General features: G+C 37.3%; 2 protein-coding genes across 2 annotated transcripts in view; both read right to left on the minus strand.

Annotated features, from left to right (window-relative positions):
- Positions 1 to 13,955, minus strand: part of LOC128862862 (dual specificity calcium/calmodulin-dependent 3',5'-cyclic nucleotide phosphodiesterase 1-like) — a 123,745-nt gene extending 109,790 nt beyond the window's left edge. The window contains exons 1-2 of the mRNA XM_054101645.1: positions 13,672 to 13,955; positions 1,864 to 2,608 (exon numbers count right to left, since the gene is read on the minus strand). Coding sequence (XP_053957620.1) covers positions 1,864 to 2,060 — 197 coding nt within the window. The 5' untranslated portion in view covers positions 2,061 to 2,608; positions 13,672 to 13,955. The remainder of the gene's footprint in view (positions 1 to 1,863; positions 2,609 to 13,671) is intronic.
- LOC128864869 (merozoite surface protein 2-like) lies at positions 2,110 to 15,765 on the minus strand. The gene is made up of 4 exons (XM_054104627.1): positions 15,759 to 15,765; positions 13,672 to 13,959; positions 2,214 to 2,608; positions 2,110 to 2,136 (listed from the first exon to the last, which is right to left on the minus strand). The coding sequence occupies exons 1-4, from the start codon at positions 15,763 to 15,765 to the stop codon at positions 2,110 to 2,112; spliced, it is 717 nt and encodes a 238-aa protein (XP_053960602.1).
- Between the last annotated feature and the right edge of the window lie 737 nt (positions 15,766 to 16,502).

Raw genomic sequence — 16,502 nt, forward strand, 5'->3', positions numbered from 1 at the left:
TCTCGCAGTGCTCGGCTCAAACGCATCAATTGTCGTCGGTAGACATCCCCCGTAATCGTTTCATTCGGTTTCAGTAGCTCATAATACACAACACCCAGCTGGTCCCACCAGATACACAGCATAACCTTCAGGCCATGAATATTCTGCGCCGACGTCGATGTTGAAGCATGGCCAGGGTATCCATACGTTGCCCGACGTTTTGGATTGTCGTAATGGACCCACTTTTCATCGCCAGTCACAATTCGATGCAAAAAACCCTTTCTTTTGTGCCGTTGAAGCAGTTGTTCGCATGCCATAAAACGGCGTTCAACGTCTCTTGGCTTCAATTCATACGGCACCCAATGGCCTACCTTTCGGATCATTCCCATGGCTTTTAAACGTTTGGAAATGGTTGATTGATCAACTCCCAAAGTTTTTGCAACCTCTTCTTGCGTTTGAGCCGGATCTTGATCGAGCAATTCCTCCAATTCGGTATCCATGAACTTTGGCGGCGCACCCTCGCGTTCTTCGTCTTCCAAGCCAAAATCACCACTTTTAAAGCGTGCAAACCACTTCTGGCACGTTCGCTCAGATAGAGCATGCTCACCATAAACTTCCACCAAGATACGATGACTTTCGGCTGCTTTTTTCTTCATATTAAAATAATGAAGAAGAATTCCCCGCAAAAACACATTATTTGGCACGAAATTCGACATTTCCAAGTGTGGTAAAAATATTGTTGTTTACGCTTCAAATAAAAAACTTATACTGACGTTTGTGCCTTACGACAGTAGCTCTCCAATGAATGTTTGGAAATGTGGATCGATGGAATAATAATCAAGTTACGCCATCTGTTGTAAAACCGCACGAACTTATTCATAGTCCATTAAATTTAAGTTTTCCCAAACATCTTTTGCTACAAAATATGCTTTAAGCATCTTATTTATTTTATAATTTTTTAGAGAGGTGGCAACCCTATTCAAAGTTTTTTATAATATAAATTCAGGTTTTTTCAAACAACTTTTGTTCCAAAATATGCTTTAAGCATCTTATTTAATTATTTTTTTAGTTAGGTGCCAACACTAGTAAAGTTTTTTATAAATTAATGTTTTTTCAAACAACTTTTGTTTGTTATGTTAAATATGTTACTTATTTTTGTTTGGATAGGTGGTAGCCCTATTTAATTTTTTTTCTAAATTAATGTTTTTTCAAACAACTTTTGTTTGTTATGTTAAATATGTTATTTATTTTTGTTTGGATTGGTGGTAGCCCTATTTAATTTTTTTTTATAATTTCAGGTTTTTTTGTTTCGAAATATGCTTAGGTTTAGGTTTGTCAAACGTTCCGCGCTGTATCACTTAACTGCCGCTTTAAAACAATTAATTTTTGAGCTAGGCTAAGGATGAAAGTGTTTTTAAATACCTTAAATTACGAATTGGGTGTAATATTTTAAGTGACTGACATATTTAAATCATTAATTTTTTTATATAGGTGGCAACCCTATGTAAAAGCAGTTTAGTGTTAAACCTTTCAGCACGCGTTTCACTAATATTTAATTTTCATTAAAAATCATTTAATTTTTTATATGGGTGCCAACCCATGTTAAAGTTTTCTCGAAAGCCTCTCATTTGGTACCAACATTGAAATATCTTTTCGCAAAATACGTTTATTCGAACTTGATGCCATCACTAAAAGTAACAATTTTCCAGTTATGAATTGTAGCACAACAAACGCAACTCTGTGCCAGTTATTAGTTATTATTCTTTGACACTGTAATCTTGTATGATACTCTTCAATATTTTATTTTTACTTGTTGGGGAGAAATAGAGAACCTCCCAAATGTATTTTTTTATTATAAATTTAATTTCATAATTTTGCACTCACCTCACGGCCGCCTTATCGCATGCGTCCGGTGTATCGACAGCTGGTAAATTTTCAGTGGCCAAGTCGAGACACACTGCCGAAGTGTCCGAAACGCCCGATGCTACGGTTACCTCCGACGCGCGTTCGCTTTCCCCATTATCGCGCAAACCCTCATTTATATCGGCGGCATTCGGTGAATTCGGTGGTGATGATTGCATTTTGTTGTTGGCCTTGACGATGCTGGTGCTTTTGATGCTATTGACAGCACTACTGCTTGTGTTGTTGCCGGAGTGGCTAATGTCGACGGCAGCGGCTGCGGTTGTATTACTGCTGTTCGTGTTGCCAGCAGTGGCGTTGTTGGCTTGGCCCACTCGTACTTCTGCCAAATTGGGCAGCAGTTGTTGGACCGCGATCCCGGTGCTTGGTGCAACACTCGCAGGAATGGTGGACTCAGCTTCAATGCGGCTACTGCTACTGTTATTACTTTTGTTGGTATCTTTTGAGCGATTGTCAGTGTTTGATGCTGCGGGAAAATTGCTTAGCGGGTGTTGACCCTTTTTGTCGCTGCTGGAGAGCAATTGAGCAGCTAAGTCGGCGGTTATGCCGGCAAATGGTTGTTGTTGTTGTTGTGGTTGATGCGTAGGACCACCTATGGGTGTTGTTGCAGCAGTTGATGGTGATGTGAGAATACTTTGTTGTTGTGCGTCAAGTTGTATGAAGCTTTTGCGGCTATTAGAACGTCTCACGATGGTGAGAGAGCCGTGCCCTGCGAATGAATTTCCAATAAATGCATTTTTAATAAATAATTCAAAATAATTATTTGGAACAAAACAAAAATATAATAACAACGTCAAGTTTTGTGCCGAATGTTGTGTATGAGTGTTTCAGAGCTATAAAAAAATAAATTTGCATATGGAATTACTGGAAGCGAAATGACAGATAAATAAGTCAGGAAAAGGGGCGGGATCTCGTTTTATAAGCCTAGAGTAGTTGTATGGCCTAGCAAAGTGTACTAGTCCGAAGTAGAGGAAAGCCAAAGAAGATCATACTGGGACAACCCACCGGGTTAGGTTAGGTTAGGGTTAATCGAAACCAAATTGCGATGGATTGCGAAAATTGTGAGGGGGGAAAAAAATTTAGAATAATCACAGAGGCAATTTTGATGTTGACTTTGTTCATGAAGATATCCTGTTTGATTTAGATACTTCCATCTTTTCTTCTTCTTAATTGGCGCTATAACCGCTTACGCGATTTTTGCCGAGTTTAACAAAGCGCGCCAGTCGTTTCTTTCTCGTGATAACCGGCGCCAGTTGGACACACCAAGTGAAGCCAAGTCCTTCTCCACCTGATCTTTCCAACGCAGAGGAGGTCTTCCTCTTCTACCACCAGCTGGTACCGCATCGAATACTTTCAAAGCCGGAGCGTTTGTATCCATTTGGACGACATGACCCAGCCAACGTAGCCGCTAGATCTTTATTCGCTGCGCTATGTCTATGTCGTCGTCGTAAAGCTCATACAGCTCATCGTTCCATCGTCTGCGATATTCGCCGTTGCCAACGTGCAAAGGTCCAAAAATCTTACGCAGAATCTTTCTCTCGAACACTCCAAGCGTCCCTTCATCGGATGTTGTCATCGTCCAAGCTTCTGCGCCATACGTTAGGACAGGCATAATGAGAGCCTTGTAGAGTGTTAGTTTTGTTCGTCGAGAGAGGACTTTACTGCTCAATTGCCTACTTATCCAAAGTAGCACTTGTTGGCAAGAGGGATTCTACGTTGGATTTCAAGGCTGACATTGTTATCGGTGTTAATGCTGGTTCCTAAATAAACGAAGTCTTTTACAACCTCGAAATTATAACTGTCAACAGAGACGTGTGTCGACACCCGCGAGTTTGCCAACTGTTTGTTTGAAGACAGGAGGTACTTGGTTTTATCCTCGTTAACTACCAGACCCATTCGCTTTGCTTCCATCAACTTCGGGAAATTAAATTTGACTGACGATGGGGTTCTTGTTGGCATAAATTAGCTTAAGCCATCCACTAATAAGGATGTTGATGGATAAAAGTGGGCATAAAAATAATATTGAAAATTGTAGGCCTCTTTCGAAGCAAACTGCACTTCCTAAATTATTTTAGTGTATAGTATACTTCGCCGTTAAACATTTGTTATGCTCCAATCAGCGTAGGTTTGTTCCGGGCAGATCAACGTTAACGAATTCAGCTGCCTTTACGGAGGATTGTTTGGATACCAGGATCCAGATTTTCTAAAGCTTTTGAAAGGGTATTTCAATAATAATAAATAAATAAATAAATAAATAAATAAATATGTGAGTATGTACCTAAACACCCCGCGAAACGCGCGACGAGCACCCAACTCAATGTTCGAATTAATCCAACTTCTCTACTTCACCCAAATTATCTGTTGGGACAATTTTTCACGCTTGAAGCGCCTGTTGATTTTGCCTAAATTACCAAAACTCTACTTTAACTGAAATTCAATTCAGCTTCCCCCTTTCGCTTTGCGCCTACCTTTTCGAAGCGCTCTACACTCATTTTATCACCCTTAACTTCGCTTGACCTTCGAAAACTGCAAACCCAACATTCGCTGGTTCAACGTAAATAAATTGCCAGTAGACTGATTTTGTTGCACAAAACCAAAACCTTATTAGCTTCACTAATTAACAATACAGTTTTTGTGGGTAACAGTTTGGGTATTTGAATTAAATTTCAATATCTACGAATTTGAGTAACTTTAACTTTGGGATATAGTTCCTATTCGAAACTTTTACATTTCCAAATGTACATACTTGCTTTTGTACTGTTAATCCTCTGTTTACATTACATGAAGAGAATGCCAACATAACAGAAATATAGACTAGGGCAACGCTCTCTCTTATATGATATATGTATTTGTTGTGTTCAATAGTCCTATGCAAAAAAAAAAAAAACAACGGTAAACATTTTTGTGTAATGTTTTAGCTCTCCAATTCCTCCATACAGGCGTATTGTTTGATTATTTTTTAGGAAAGACCCAAAACAACCCATTTTAGAGAGATATAGTGGATTAAAATGTGCCACAAAAATATTTCCACTGTGCGTCTCTTAATACGCTAAAGCTGAAAATTCAACATAGAATAAATGCCCGAAATAAGTCAAAACGGAAATTGTTTGAGGATTAACTTCGGTGGTGTGTATTGAAAAAATTGTTTTCAATATAAGTAAGTTGCAGTGTTCATATTGTTGATGTTGCATCGAGCCACCGGACAATAACATACTCATCTACGGCAACCGGCACACAAAGATATATCGAATTTTTTGGTTAAATGTTGCTGTTGAGTATTTGTCAAAATTTGCCCAAAAGCTAGAAAAAATTAAGTTACCACCGATGGGAAGCATCATTTATTTAGCCAATCGGACCAGGAGCGGGGAATGAAAAGCGAATAAAAGTCAATTTAGTTATTTCAATTGAGAATCGCGCTGCCGCAACCGAACAAAAAGAATTATATGGATATGAAGCTGTTCAAACGGGCAGAAAAATTGAAATAAATACTTTTGCTTGTACACTAACGAAGCATAAAATTAAATATGTACCTAAATATGTAAATAATACGGAAATTTTTGTATCGTGAAAAGGAAGGAGAGTTACGAGAAGGACCTGCTTGGAAACTATGTACAAAGGCCATCGACTCGACGCGACTACATTGACGAAAAATGTGCATGCGAAAGCAAAAACAAAGATATCGAGTCGGATTCGCCGCTAGGGAGTATGAAACTTGTATATCTCACTAACGCTCAAACACATGCAATTTTAAGCAGCTTGGAGAAAAGTAGAGGCCTATTAAAAGTTAGAAAAAGATGTATGTATGTAAATAACTATGCTTAGAATGCTCAGATTTATGTAGAGTTCTTTGTATTTTGAAGCTATTCTCTTCTGAAAGGCTTTTTGGTGCATAAATTGTATTGACTAAAAAAAGAAGCGTGTCTATAAACCCAAATGTGTTGAAAAATCATAAAATTAATTTTCAAATAGCAACAACGCAAGCATGATTTCAGCGATTTGTGTGCAGTTTTTTTCGCTTTAAAACTCTGAAATGTTTTCTATCAGACTACAAACGAAATTAAATTTTCAATTATCTTCGTAACTACTCAAATTTTAAAAATAAGAGGGGCTCTTTACAGTTTTTTTGTGCCATGTATGCTCGCTTATTTCTATTATTATTATTATTATTTATTTGTTATCTATAATTAAAATTACAAAATAACTTTTTTAGCACAAGCTACCAAGGCTATCGGCTTAGTCATATGGTTATAATACTTATTTCTAAAGGTTTAAATTAAGTGAAACATTTCAATATCTTTAAGGAAGTTAACAATTTGCCTTATATTAGATTCTGAGGTGGTTATAATACTTATTACTAAAGGTTCAAATTAAGTGAAACATTTCAATATCTTTAAGAAAGTTAACAATTAGTCTTATATTAGATTCTGAGGGGTGTCGTAGGATTAGCGGGAGTGTGTTCTGTGTTTGAAATGATTGAGTGCGTTGAGCGTGAAGATTTGGGCAATCTGATAAAATATGCTGAATTGTTAGGTTGTTATTGTTGCAGAAGTGGCACTTGGGTTGAGATTTCGATTGCAAAATATATTCATGCGTTATAAGTGTGTGCCCCAATCTGAGGCGTATGAAGCATCTGTTGGCCCGTGTTGAAGTGTTGGTTGGAAGTTTGATTTGTGCACCGAGAGGGTTTATATCTTTGTATGGATGTGTGTACGTTGACCATTCCTCATTAAGATGTTTACGTAGAGCGTTAGAGTAATAGGTTTTTAGTGACTTCACATCAAATGGCATGAAGACGTGAAGACAGTCTTTTAACGAGGATTTTGCAGCTAGGTCTGCTTGTTCATTGCCCAAGATGCCTGAGTGAGATGGGATCCACATCAGTTTTATTTTTGGTGATGCGCTCATAAGTAGTTGTTGCACAGATTGTAATGGGCTGTCTCTTATGTGAAATTTTTGGGAAGCTAGGAATACCGATTTACTGTCTGTACATATCACGTTGCATTTGTTGGTTTCTTTGGCCATTTGTAGTGCTGAGATTAATGCCTGTAGTTCTGCGTCAAATATGTTTGCATATTGTGGTAGTAATCCGTGGGACTGTGTTAGACCATTCTCGTCTGTAACAGCAAATGATACACCGTCTTTTTGTTTTGACCCGTCGGTAAACAGAAAGCTCCATCCTTCCTGCTTTAGTGGAGTAACGATGCTAGTGTATAGCTTTTGAAAATTAGATTGACATGTCTTGTCTTTGTGGTGGAGTGTCAACTCATTTATAAATATCTTGCTGTCAAGTTCCCATGGTGGGATTTTTGCTGGCGTAAGTTTTGGTGGGGAAAAACTTAATTTGAGAAATTCTGCAAGTTCCTTTATCTCACATAAGGCGGATTTTCTTTTTATGGCCGTTTTTCGTTTGTTAAGTAGCTGGATTTCACGACTTAGTACGTTTGGTGAGTGGGAGTAGAGTTTGTAAATTACACGGCTTCTGAGATATTTTATTCTGGATTCGATTGTCTGAAAGCCCCCTTCGGTTAGCAAGTTCTTTATTGGTGTAGTTCTAAATGCTCTTAGGCTTCTTCTCACAGCAGAATGGTAAGGGCCTTTGATCATTTTGAGGTGATTTTTAGAGGTGGAGCCATAGATTTGTAATCCAAAGTCAATTTTGCTCAGAATTGTTAGTTTGGTGATATCGATTAAGGTGTTAGTATGTACATAACTTTTTTTTGAGGATAGATATTTTATAATGTTCAGCCTGGTAGCTAGTGCGTTCCTTATATTAGTACAATGATACTTAAAGTTATATTTGGAATCAAATGTTACACCTAATATTTTCATATTATTATTGTTAGGTATAGTATAGTTATTATTTTTGAGATTTATTTCGCTACAATTTCGTTTTTTGCAAATATGCAAATGTTTGCATTTATTTAAGGAGATTAGGGCGCCCGATGGTAGTGACCAGTTGTGTATGGCATTTAAGGCGTTATTGAAAGACTCTTCAATGTCTGAGGTTTTTGTTTGGGTGGAAATGAGGTAAAGGTCGTCGGCATATAAGCAGTGCTTGATGTTACGGTGTTTACTCATAAGTCTGCTTATGTCGTCGAATGCCACCAAGAAAAGTGTGACCGACAATGGCGAGCCTTGGGGAATTCCATTGTGGAGGGGGAATGTTTTGGAAAAGGTGTCATTTGTTTTACAACGAAATTTTCTCTTTGTCAGAAATGATTTCACATATTCAAAAATTTTTGGGCCGATTTGCCATTCCTGTAGTTTTTGCAAGACCACGTGACAACCGATGTTGTCAAATGCCTTGGCAAAATCTACGGAAAGGATAGAAATGTGATTCTTTTTTGTGAGATTTTTACATATGTGGTGATCGAGAAAGAGAAGTGCATCTAAGGTGCTTTTCCCAGACTGAAATCCTACTTGGAATGGAGATAGAAGCTTTTTGGTATTTAAATACCACATCAACCTTGTAGCGATTATTTTTTCCATGATTTTGCTCATGCACGGAATTAGTGAAATGGGCCTATAGTTTCTTAAGTCGTTTGGTTCTTTATTTGGTTTGAGTATTGGGATGACTGTGGCAGTCTTAAAACTTTGTGGAATCACTCCGGAGTCGAAAATGGAATTGTAGAGCTGGAGTAGTCTTAGCTTTGTGGGTTTCGGTATTTTTTTTAGCATTTCGTAATTAATTTTGTCAAATCCCGGAGTGGTACCTTTCACCAATTTTAGAGCATACTCCAGTTCACTGAAATTGATATCGGTCTCGAGATGTTTTGGTAGATTGTCGGTATTATCGTTTGCGCGCATGGTGGTAACGTTTCTGGCAGAAGCGATGAATTGCGGTGGGAAGTTGGAATTTTCAGAAGATTTTGAAAAATGTTGGGCGAATTCGAAAGATATGTCGCTTCTATTTGTAATGTTTGAACTATTTATATTTATAGGTGAAATGCTAATGGGGTTATATGTACCTGTGAGAGTTTTTATTCTTTTCCAAATAGTTGCTGTTGCGGAATTTGGGCTAATTTCTTTCGTAAAATTTTCAAAGCTACTACGTTTGGCCGATTTCTTTTCCCTATTGAATAGGGCGTTCTTTTTTTTAAAATTAATCAAAGAATCGAGAGTTCTTATTTGTTGATATTCCCTCCTGGCTTTAACTTTTTCTTTATGGAGATCGCTTAAAGCGGGACTCCACCATGGGACTTGCCTTGATCTATATGGGTGGAAGGTTGTTGGTATAGCTACATTTGCTGCATTTCTAATTGCTTTTGAGATAATCGCTGCTTCTTTATTAGTGTTTCTTAGCGTAAATTCCGGTAGATGGTTGGAGCTAAGAGCGACTAGGTATTTATCCCAGTTAGCCTTAGCTGTATTGAATCTAGCTGGCTTAGGGTTTTTGTAAGAATTGTTTGAAGGGAATGAAATCGAGCAGATTATTGGGTAATGGTCGCTGTTGTGTAAATCTTTTAACGTGTACCAAGTTGTAAGTGGGAGTAATTGGGGTGACGACAAAGTTATGTCTACGTGTGTGAAAGTATTGTGTGTAGAGAAGTGTGTTGGGCTATTGTTGTTAAGTACACATAGGTTTGAACTCAGTATAAAGTCTTCTATTACTATACCTCTGGGATTGGCTTTAGGTGAGCCCCATAGGGGGCTCCAGCTATTGTAATCTCCGGCTAGAACAACAGGTGTGTTAATTGATGAGGTGATTGCCTCCAAGTCGGAGACCGAAAACTTTTGGAGTGGTGGAATGTATATAGATACAATGGTTACCGGATATTGAAGATTAACTTCTACGGCCACTGCTGAGATGTTAGAGGTGATATTTAAGATTTTATGTGGGATACTATTGTGCACTAGTATGCCACAGCCTTGCTTAGCGTTAGTTATATGAGGGAAATTATGAAAATGCGCTGAGTATTGTTTTGGTGGATGTGGAAGGTAATTGTGTTTAAGGTGAGTTTCCTGGATACATATAACGTGGGGTCTACGATCTTTTATTAAGAGTTCTAAATCTTGGTAGTTGTTGTGATATCCTTTAATATTCCATTGTAGAATATAAAGTACCATAATGTATATTATTAATTATAATTCACTATAAAAGCTGTTAAATGAAAACAGCTCATAGTGTAGGCTCGTCGTGATCTATTTCTATATCATCAACTTGAACCTGAGAGACTGACGTAGAGTGGAGTTGATAATGTACATAATTCATGTAGTCATCAGGCAGTTGGTAATTAGAGAGAGTTTCTGAGGAATTGATAGTATTTGTAATCGTGCGATCAATTGGATTTTCGATTGAGTTATTAAAAGAGTTTGCACTGATGTGAGGCGTATGCACTGTGAGTGCCCGGGCACTCATGTCTGAGTTGTTTATTGTAAACGAGCTCAAGTTATGTGATCGTATGCTGTGAGATGTTGGAGTAAGTGAGCTAGTTGTGTTCGGCTGTGTTACGAGAGATGATGATTCTTGTACTGTAGTGCTTTTGTTATTTTTAAGAAAGTTGGGGGAGAGAGATGCGAAGTGTGTTGTGGTATTATCTTCTGAGTTGAGTGAGTGCTTGGGTAAAGGGAGTGCGGGTGGCTTATTAGTGTTTATGTTATTTGCTGTATTTTGAGAAGTGTCAGAAGTTGTTGTTTTTGAGATAGGATGAGATGGTGAATTTTCGGCGGTTGTACCGGTTAGTAGGACAGGGGAAGGTTCGGTTATTGCGGATGCATACGTTTGTTTTCCATTGAGAGAAAACGGGTTTTGTAGCTTGAATAGCCGCTTGGCTTCGTTGAAGTTACACTTATTTTGTGTTTTAATTTTCAATATTTGTTTTTGCTCAAGGTATTTAGGACAGCCTCTAGCTGAAGCGGGGTGTGAACCAAAGCAGTTGGCGCACATTTTGCGTTGGCATAGTTCAGGGGTATGAGGGGGGAGATTGCAGACCTCACAGGTGGTGTTGTTGTTGCATTTTTTAGTAGTGTGACCGAGAAGCTGACAATTACGACAACGCATTGGTGTTGGGAAATGTTCTTCTACTTTTAGGGAATACCATGCAACGTCGATATCTTGGGGGACTTTATAAAGGTCAAATGTAAGAACCATTCGTCCTGTTGGCATTGGATTTCCATTCACTTTTTTGGTAAACTTGTAGACATCTACGACTCCTTGCGATTTAAGGCCTTCAATAATTTCTTTTTCATCGGTTTCGGCTAGGTTTTTGTCATAAATGGTACCTTTACACGTGTTGAGAGATTCGTGGAGGGACACAGATATTGGGCATAAGCCACCAAGATTTTTACATTTTATGAACTTTTCAGCCACCTTTTTAGATTTTGTAAGTACTAATAAACTGCCGTCCTTGAGAATGCTTACGGAGCTGTACTATGTACTTATTCCGTCAAGGGCTTTCTTTTTAGCGAACACACTATACTTAGAAATTTTGTTGTTTTCGTCAGAGGATTTTATAGTGATGAATTTTGGATCATTTTGGTTAACACTTTTGGTAACTGGCGATGGTAGGGATGGGTAAAGGTCTTTATTTGCACTGGTTGTTTTTTTTCGTTTCGATTTGGGGGGAATTGACATACTATCAGATAGTATGTCAAATCGGTTCCCCGAGGGGAACGGAATATTATTTTCCATTAGAAATTAACACTTCAGGCTTTTATTTGTATTTTTGCACTTCACAACAAGAAAATAATAGGAAAGTCAATTGCACTAAGCACGTGGAGAGTAAGAACACTCTGAGAGAGAAGTAACGCAGCGATAATTAACACAACTATTCGGTACGAAGTGTAGTCGACGACTGTCGCGCTTATTTCTAAATCTGTTGATTTGTTGTGTTGCTCACTCCTTTTTTGTGTACGAGTATACTTTGCCTTAAAGCAACGGAGCAACGCATGCCGGTCATTACCTATCTAACTATCTATAAATCAGATCTATGTGAACCTGCTGACTTAACATAAACTGCGCCTCAACGATTTTTTTTAGAAAGAGAAAAATTTTGAATAATATTATGAGTATGTTATTTACTATACCTACTTATTTATTCTTTAAAATGAAGGTCAAAAACTTTACAAAATGGTCTGGTATAATAAGACTTGACTCGACTAAAAATTAAATGTCAATTCCCCGGATCCTTTTTCGTAAATTTGACGTCCAAATGGACACCAGCGCTCCGGCTCGGAAAGTATTCGAAGCGGTGGTAGCAGAGGAAGAGGAAAGCCTCTTCTGCGTTCAGTTCAAGAAGGACTTGACTTCACTTCCCAAACTGGCACCGGGTTGCAGGAGAAAGAAACGACGATTTGTTAAACTCGGCCAAAATCGCACCAATCAAGAAGAAAAAGATAATGTTAGTTGCAGAAAAACTTAGATTTGGGTAGAGTAGATTAGATGGAAGAGGTTGCCAATGACCCATGGTTTGAGTCCTTTGCACCCTATCCATATCAGAGTGTGGGATAAAGAATATGACAAATTGCCGTGTCCATTTCCATAGCCTCTTCCTGTGTGCGTGGAACTCCAAAAATACGTGTTTTAAAGTTTCTGGACTTTTGGGGGTTTTCAGCTTCTAGAGAAGTCAAGAGAAGTAAAGCATGGACATTCAGCCCTCCATCTTGACGTTACCACAACAGTTGGGTCCATATCATATTTAGAGTTGGTCCTCAACTTATTCAGTATGTTTTGAAAATTTATTCTTATATCGTTTTTTTTAATTATAATATTATATGAACAATAACTATTAACTTATACTACTACTTCAAAATAATCGAAAGCCTCTTTCAGGTTCACAAGGCACAAAAAGGTTGCAAATGTAGATTCCATGAGCATAATTTGCCATAACCACTGAGAGCTGGCGCGAATATCTCTGTATTTGAATATTTTTCCTTTGTTTCAACTATTCTGAAGCGCAAATTTTTTAACCCAATATAATCAATTTACCGATTTCGCCTGAAAGCGTGCAATATAAATGCTTTTTGGGTTTATCCCCGCGAATGGCATACAGCTCAAACAATCCAAATTTCCCTTTGCTTTTATTTTAATACCCCGCTGCATACTCCTCGTGAATCTGTTTTAATTCCGCTTCTGTTTGTCTGTTTGGTTTGCATGTGCACGCATGCGAGCATGCATACATCAACGCATCCAATCAGTTATGGTCCGCTAAAATTACATCAACGCCCATTATAGGCGGCGCTGGTGTTTACTTCACCATTTATTTTCTTTACTTTTTCTTATCCTTTCGTTTTTATTATTTGGCGTTAAACCAAATGCGATTTATTGTTATGCCTTTTCTATGATGTTGGGATATTTGGTTTTACGCAAATTGATAGTAGCCAACAAAGTCGAGTATACGCCACAGCGCACAATAGCTGGTGGCATGCAAAGTATGTTGTACATAGTTAAATGGGCTTTTTGGGATTTTCAGTAACGTTTCATATAAGCTCGACAGCTTCTCAAAATATTTATGCGGCTGCTTGTCTAGCCACTAAACTGCTCCAACAACAAGAACTAATGGAAATTAATATTTTTCGGGAAGAAGGCTGGTGATTTAGGTGACCAGAGAAATAAAAATCGGTTTGTGGCTTGCGTTTTAGCACTTGGAAAATTGACTTAGAAAATTAAAGTAGGCTTAAAGATGCATTAGAAATATATCAGCCTCGTTTACAGACTAATTTGTGTTGTATTAAAGTGTTTACGTGGCACTCTCTATACATTTTAATGTGTCTCTTCTACGCGAATTATTAAAATTAATTGTGCATTTTGTTTTAATAATAATTTCAACTCACTTCCAATTTGACCATTGATAGTGACGCTCTCAACTGTGCTACTTGATGCATGCGCTGCTGTGGTTGTTGTTGTGCTGCTTATTTCCTCACTCGTGAATGCACTCGTAGCGCTACCTATCAGTCCGGCAGAATTGCTGCCAGTGGGACTGTCTGCTTTTGAGCGCCTCTCGCTCGTTACGCTGCCACTTGTTGAGCCAATCGGGGTTGCACTGCCACAAACCGTACCACTGCCACCGGTGGGTGGATCGTCACGCTCACGCTTCGGTATATTCTCTGGTGTGCTGGCGACTGAAAGATAAGAAATAATTAATTGTTAAAAATTACATTAAATGAGGAAATAATTGAATGATTCTTTGACAATTTGCTTAGGAAAATAATCAATTGATTTATTAGGGTCGCTTATTTTGAAACTTAAAAAATAAGAAAACGCAAAGCGAACTTTAAAATACGTGGCCTCAAGGATAATTTAATTTATGTAATGCTCTGAGATAGAAAAAGCTCCATAGGTCTGAAAATAATTTTACGTTTCTAAGTAGGTCTTATGCTCATTGAATTTTTTTTGTTAATCATAATTTCAACTATCGAAATTTTTAGTATTACTTTGTTACCTAATAAGGGTTATTCAGGAAGTATATATTTTTGTCGTTTAATTATCAAAATTTTTATTTTTTATTAGTTAATTTGCTTAATCTATTTTCATTTTCTACTTGTTTCTTTTTTTAATCTATTATACATTCGAATAAAGTGCCTTTAACCAAGTCATTGCTGTAATTTCCGAGAAAATCAATACACTATAAATAGCTTGGATTTGGAAAATGATTTCAATCTGTTTCCCCGTAAGTCCCTCCATGAACGCCATTTTCTAAAAAGTTGGAAAAGTTTACGAATAACTGATCTGCGATGACTTATCACTCAACCCGTTATCGATTCACTTGAAATATCTGAAAATAGGCACGACAAGCAAGTAGCTAAATATTTAAGATTATGATTTTTTTTTCATCATAATTTTATTTCAACGAAAAAATAATCGAGTGATTTATTAGGGTCGCTTTATTTGAAACTTGAAAAAAAAACCAACACTAAATTTGTATTTTTTTCGGTGAAATAAAATTATACTGTTGTAAACAGTTTTTGTTATGTAGAATGTGTTCTAAAGGCTTACGAGTGCGTTGATTGAAGAGAAAGGGAAAATATTAGATGTCATAATATAATATATGTCACTCTAAATGTATCTAATAAAGGATCGGGCAATATGCATGATAAGTCGTCGAATGAAGAAAAGAGATGACATCATACTTGGGTTGAGTCAATAAACTGACTAAAACAGCTTAGAATGAAAACTAAATATGCATGACATGATGAGTGACATGTCTTGCTGGGTGTCATGCATACAAAAAATGTCGAAAATTGCGATAGTGGCTTAGAAAGTCATTGATGACCCTTTGGAAACGTGAGCTTGAAGTCAATGACGGTTTTCCATGCTATGCATGAAGCGTGCATGATGCCAGCTGTCGGTTTACGACTGCTTTTCGAGGTTTAGCTCTTAGACAGTCTTTCTAGCCGTCAAATGGATATGTTCTTGTTCTAACATCTTATTTTAGTTTGCCATTCTCTTTCTTTAACTTAGGCAGGGCAAGAAGAGTGTAGGAGGGTTGTTGTATATGGGGAATGCTGCTGAAGTGACAGACCAGAAAGTGAAGAGTAAAAATAAACAAAAATTTAGGAAACTCCCAAAAGTTATACGCTGATACTCAGGATTAGTCAAATGGAAGCAAACCTCATAAAGAATCTAATCTGATTAATCTCAGGCCATTATTTAAGATTTTTTTTTATCAAAGACAGATCGATTTTAAATTCCTCGCAATTACGCGACTTTAAAAGCAACGAGAGCACATAAAGAGGGTTTTTCGAAGGAATGTAAAATTACACAGAATAAAACAAACTAAAATCAAACAAAAACCTGAAATGGTGAGCTAAAACCAGAAAGAACAGCTATTTTCGTTACTTACATTAAATACTTCTACCTATTAAGCAAAAGTGATGATATCACTCAAAGCTAATTAAACAAATGTACATTGCATAAATACCTATCATTTACTCACATTCTAACTCAGCCACTAATTGTGGTCAATGAAGTGACTAACAAGTTTTTAATAATATATTTATTGTTTCTGCCTCTTACTTGTTTTCCCTTTACACACTGAGGCGTAACATAAATCTTGGCCAACACCAGCTAATCTTTCATTTAATTATGCATGAGTGTGTGTGATATATTTAGTGTACACATCAGCTGAAACTACTGCACCAGAGTACATTAGAGATAAAATATTCAACACGTTGTCGTTTATGCTACCCAGTGAGAATTGGCTAGGCCTTTACAATTGCAGCTTCTTTACGAAGGCTTTAAAAAATTAAAAAAAAGAAATTTTAGGTAGTGAATTAGAAGAGAATAGAAGAATAGGGATGCGAGTGAAGTACCGAGAAATACTTCATACTTTTATTTTGAATTTATATATTTTTACTTATTACCACCTATATCCTACCTATACGTTCCTATATCCTTGTATCTCTTCCCATCTACATTCATTTCTACGAGTACTTCTTTCCTCAAATCATTTTCTCTTTAATATGCAGACTTCATCTTTGCAGCAGTCACACTGCGCAGGATCTGGCGTATAAAGTGGATGGTCTAATACTAATATAACAGACGGTGGCGTTAATCGGGTTTAATAACTTAATTTGGAATTATTTTAGGAACTAAGAGCAACTAATCCAGTTAATCCGGCAGAATTAATTCCCATAACTTTTCGATGGTAATACTGAAATGCTTA

The sequence above is a fragment of the Anastrepha ludens genome, chromosome 5 (assembly GCF_028408465.1).
Source record: "Anastrepha ludens isolate Willacy chromosome 5, idAnaLude1.1, whole genome shotgun sequence".
NCBI lineage: Eukaryota > Metazoa > Arthropoda > Insecta > Diptera > Tephritidae > Anastrepha > Anastrepha ludens.

What these genes read in the sequence shown, in the direction of transcription:
- LOC128864869 (XM_054104627.1), bottom strand. An exon ending in TATCAATGGTCAAATTGGAA is followed by an intron (nt 2,609 to 13,671) that starts GTGAGTTGAAAT and finishes ATTCATTCGCAG; the next exon opens with GGCACGGCTCTCTCACCATC. An exon ending in CCAATTTGGCAGAAGTACGA is followed by an intron (nt 2,137 to 2,213) that starts GTGGGCCAAGCC and finishes CGTCGACATTAG; the next exon opens with CCACTCCGGCAACAACACAA.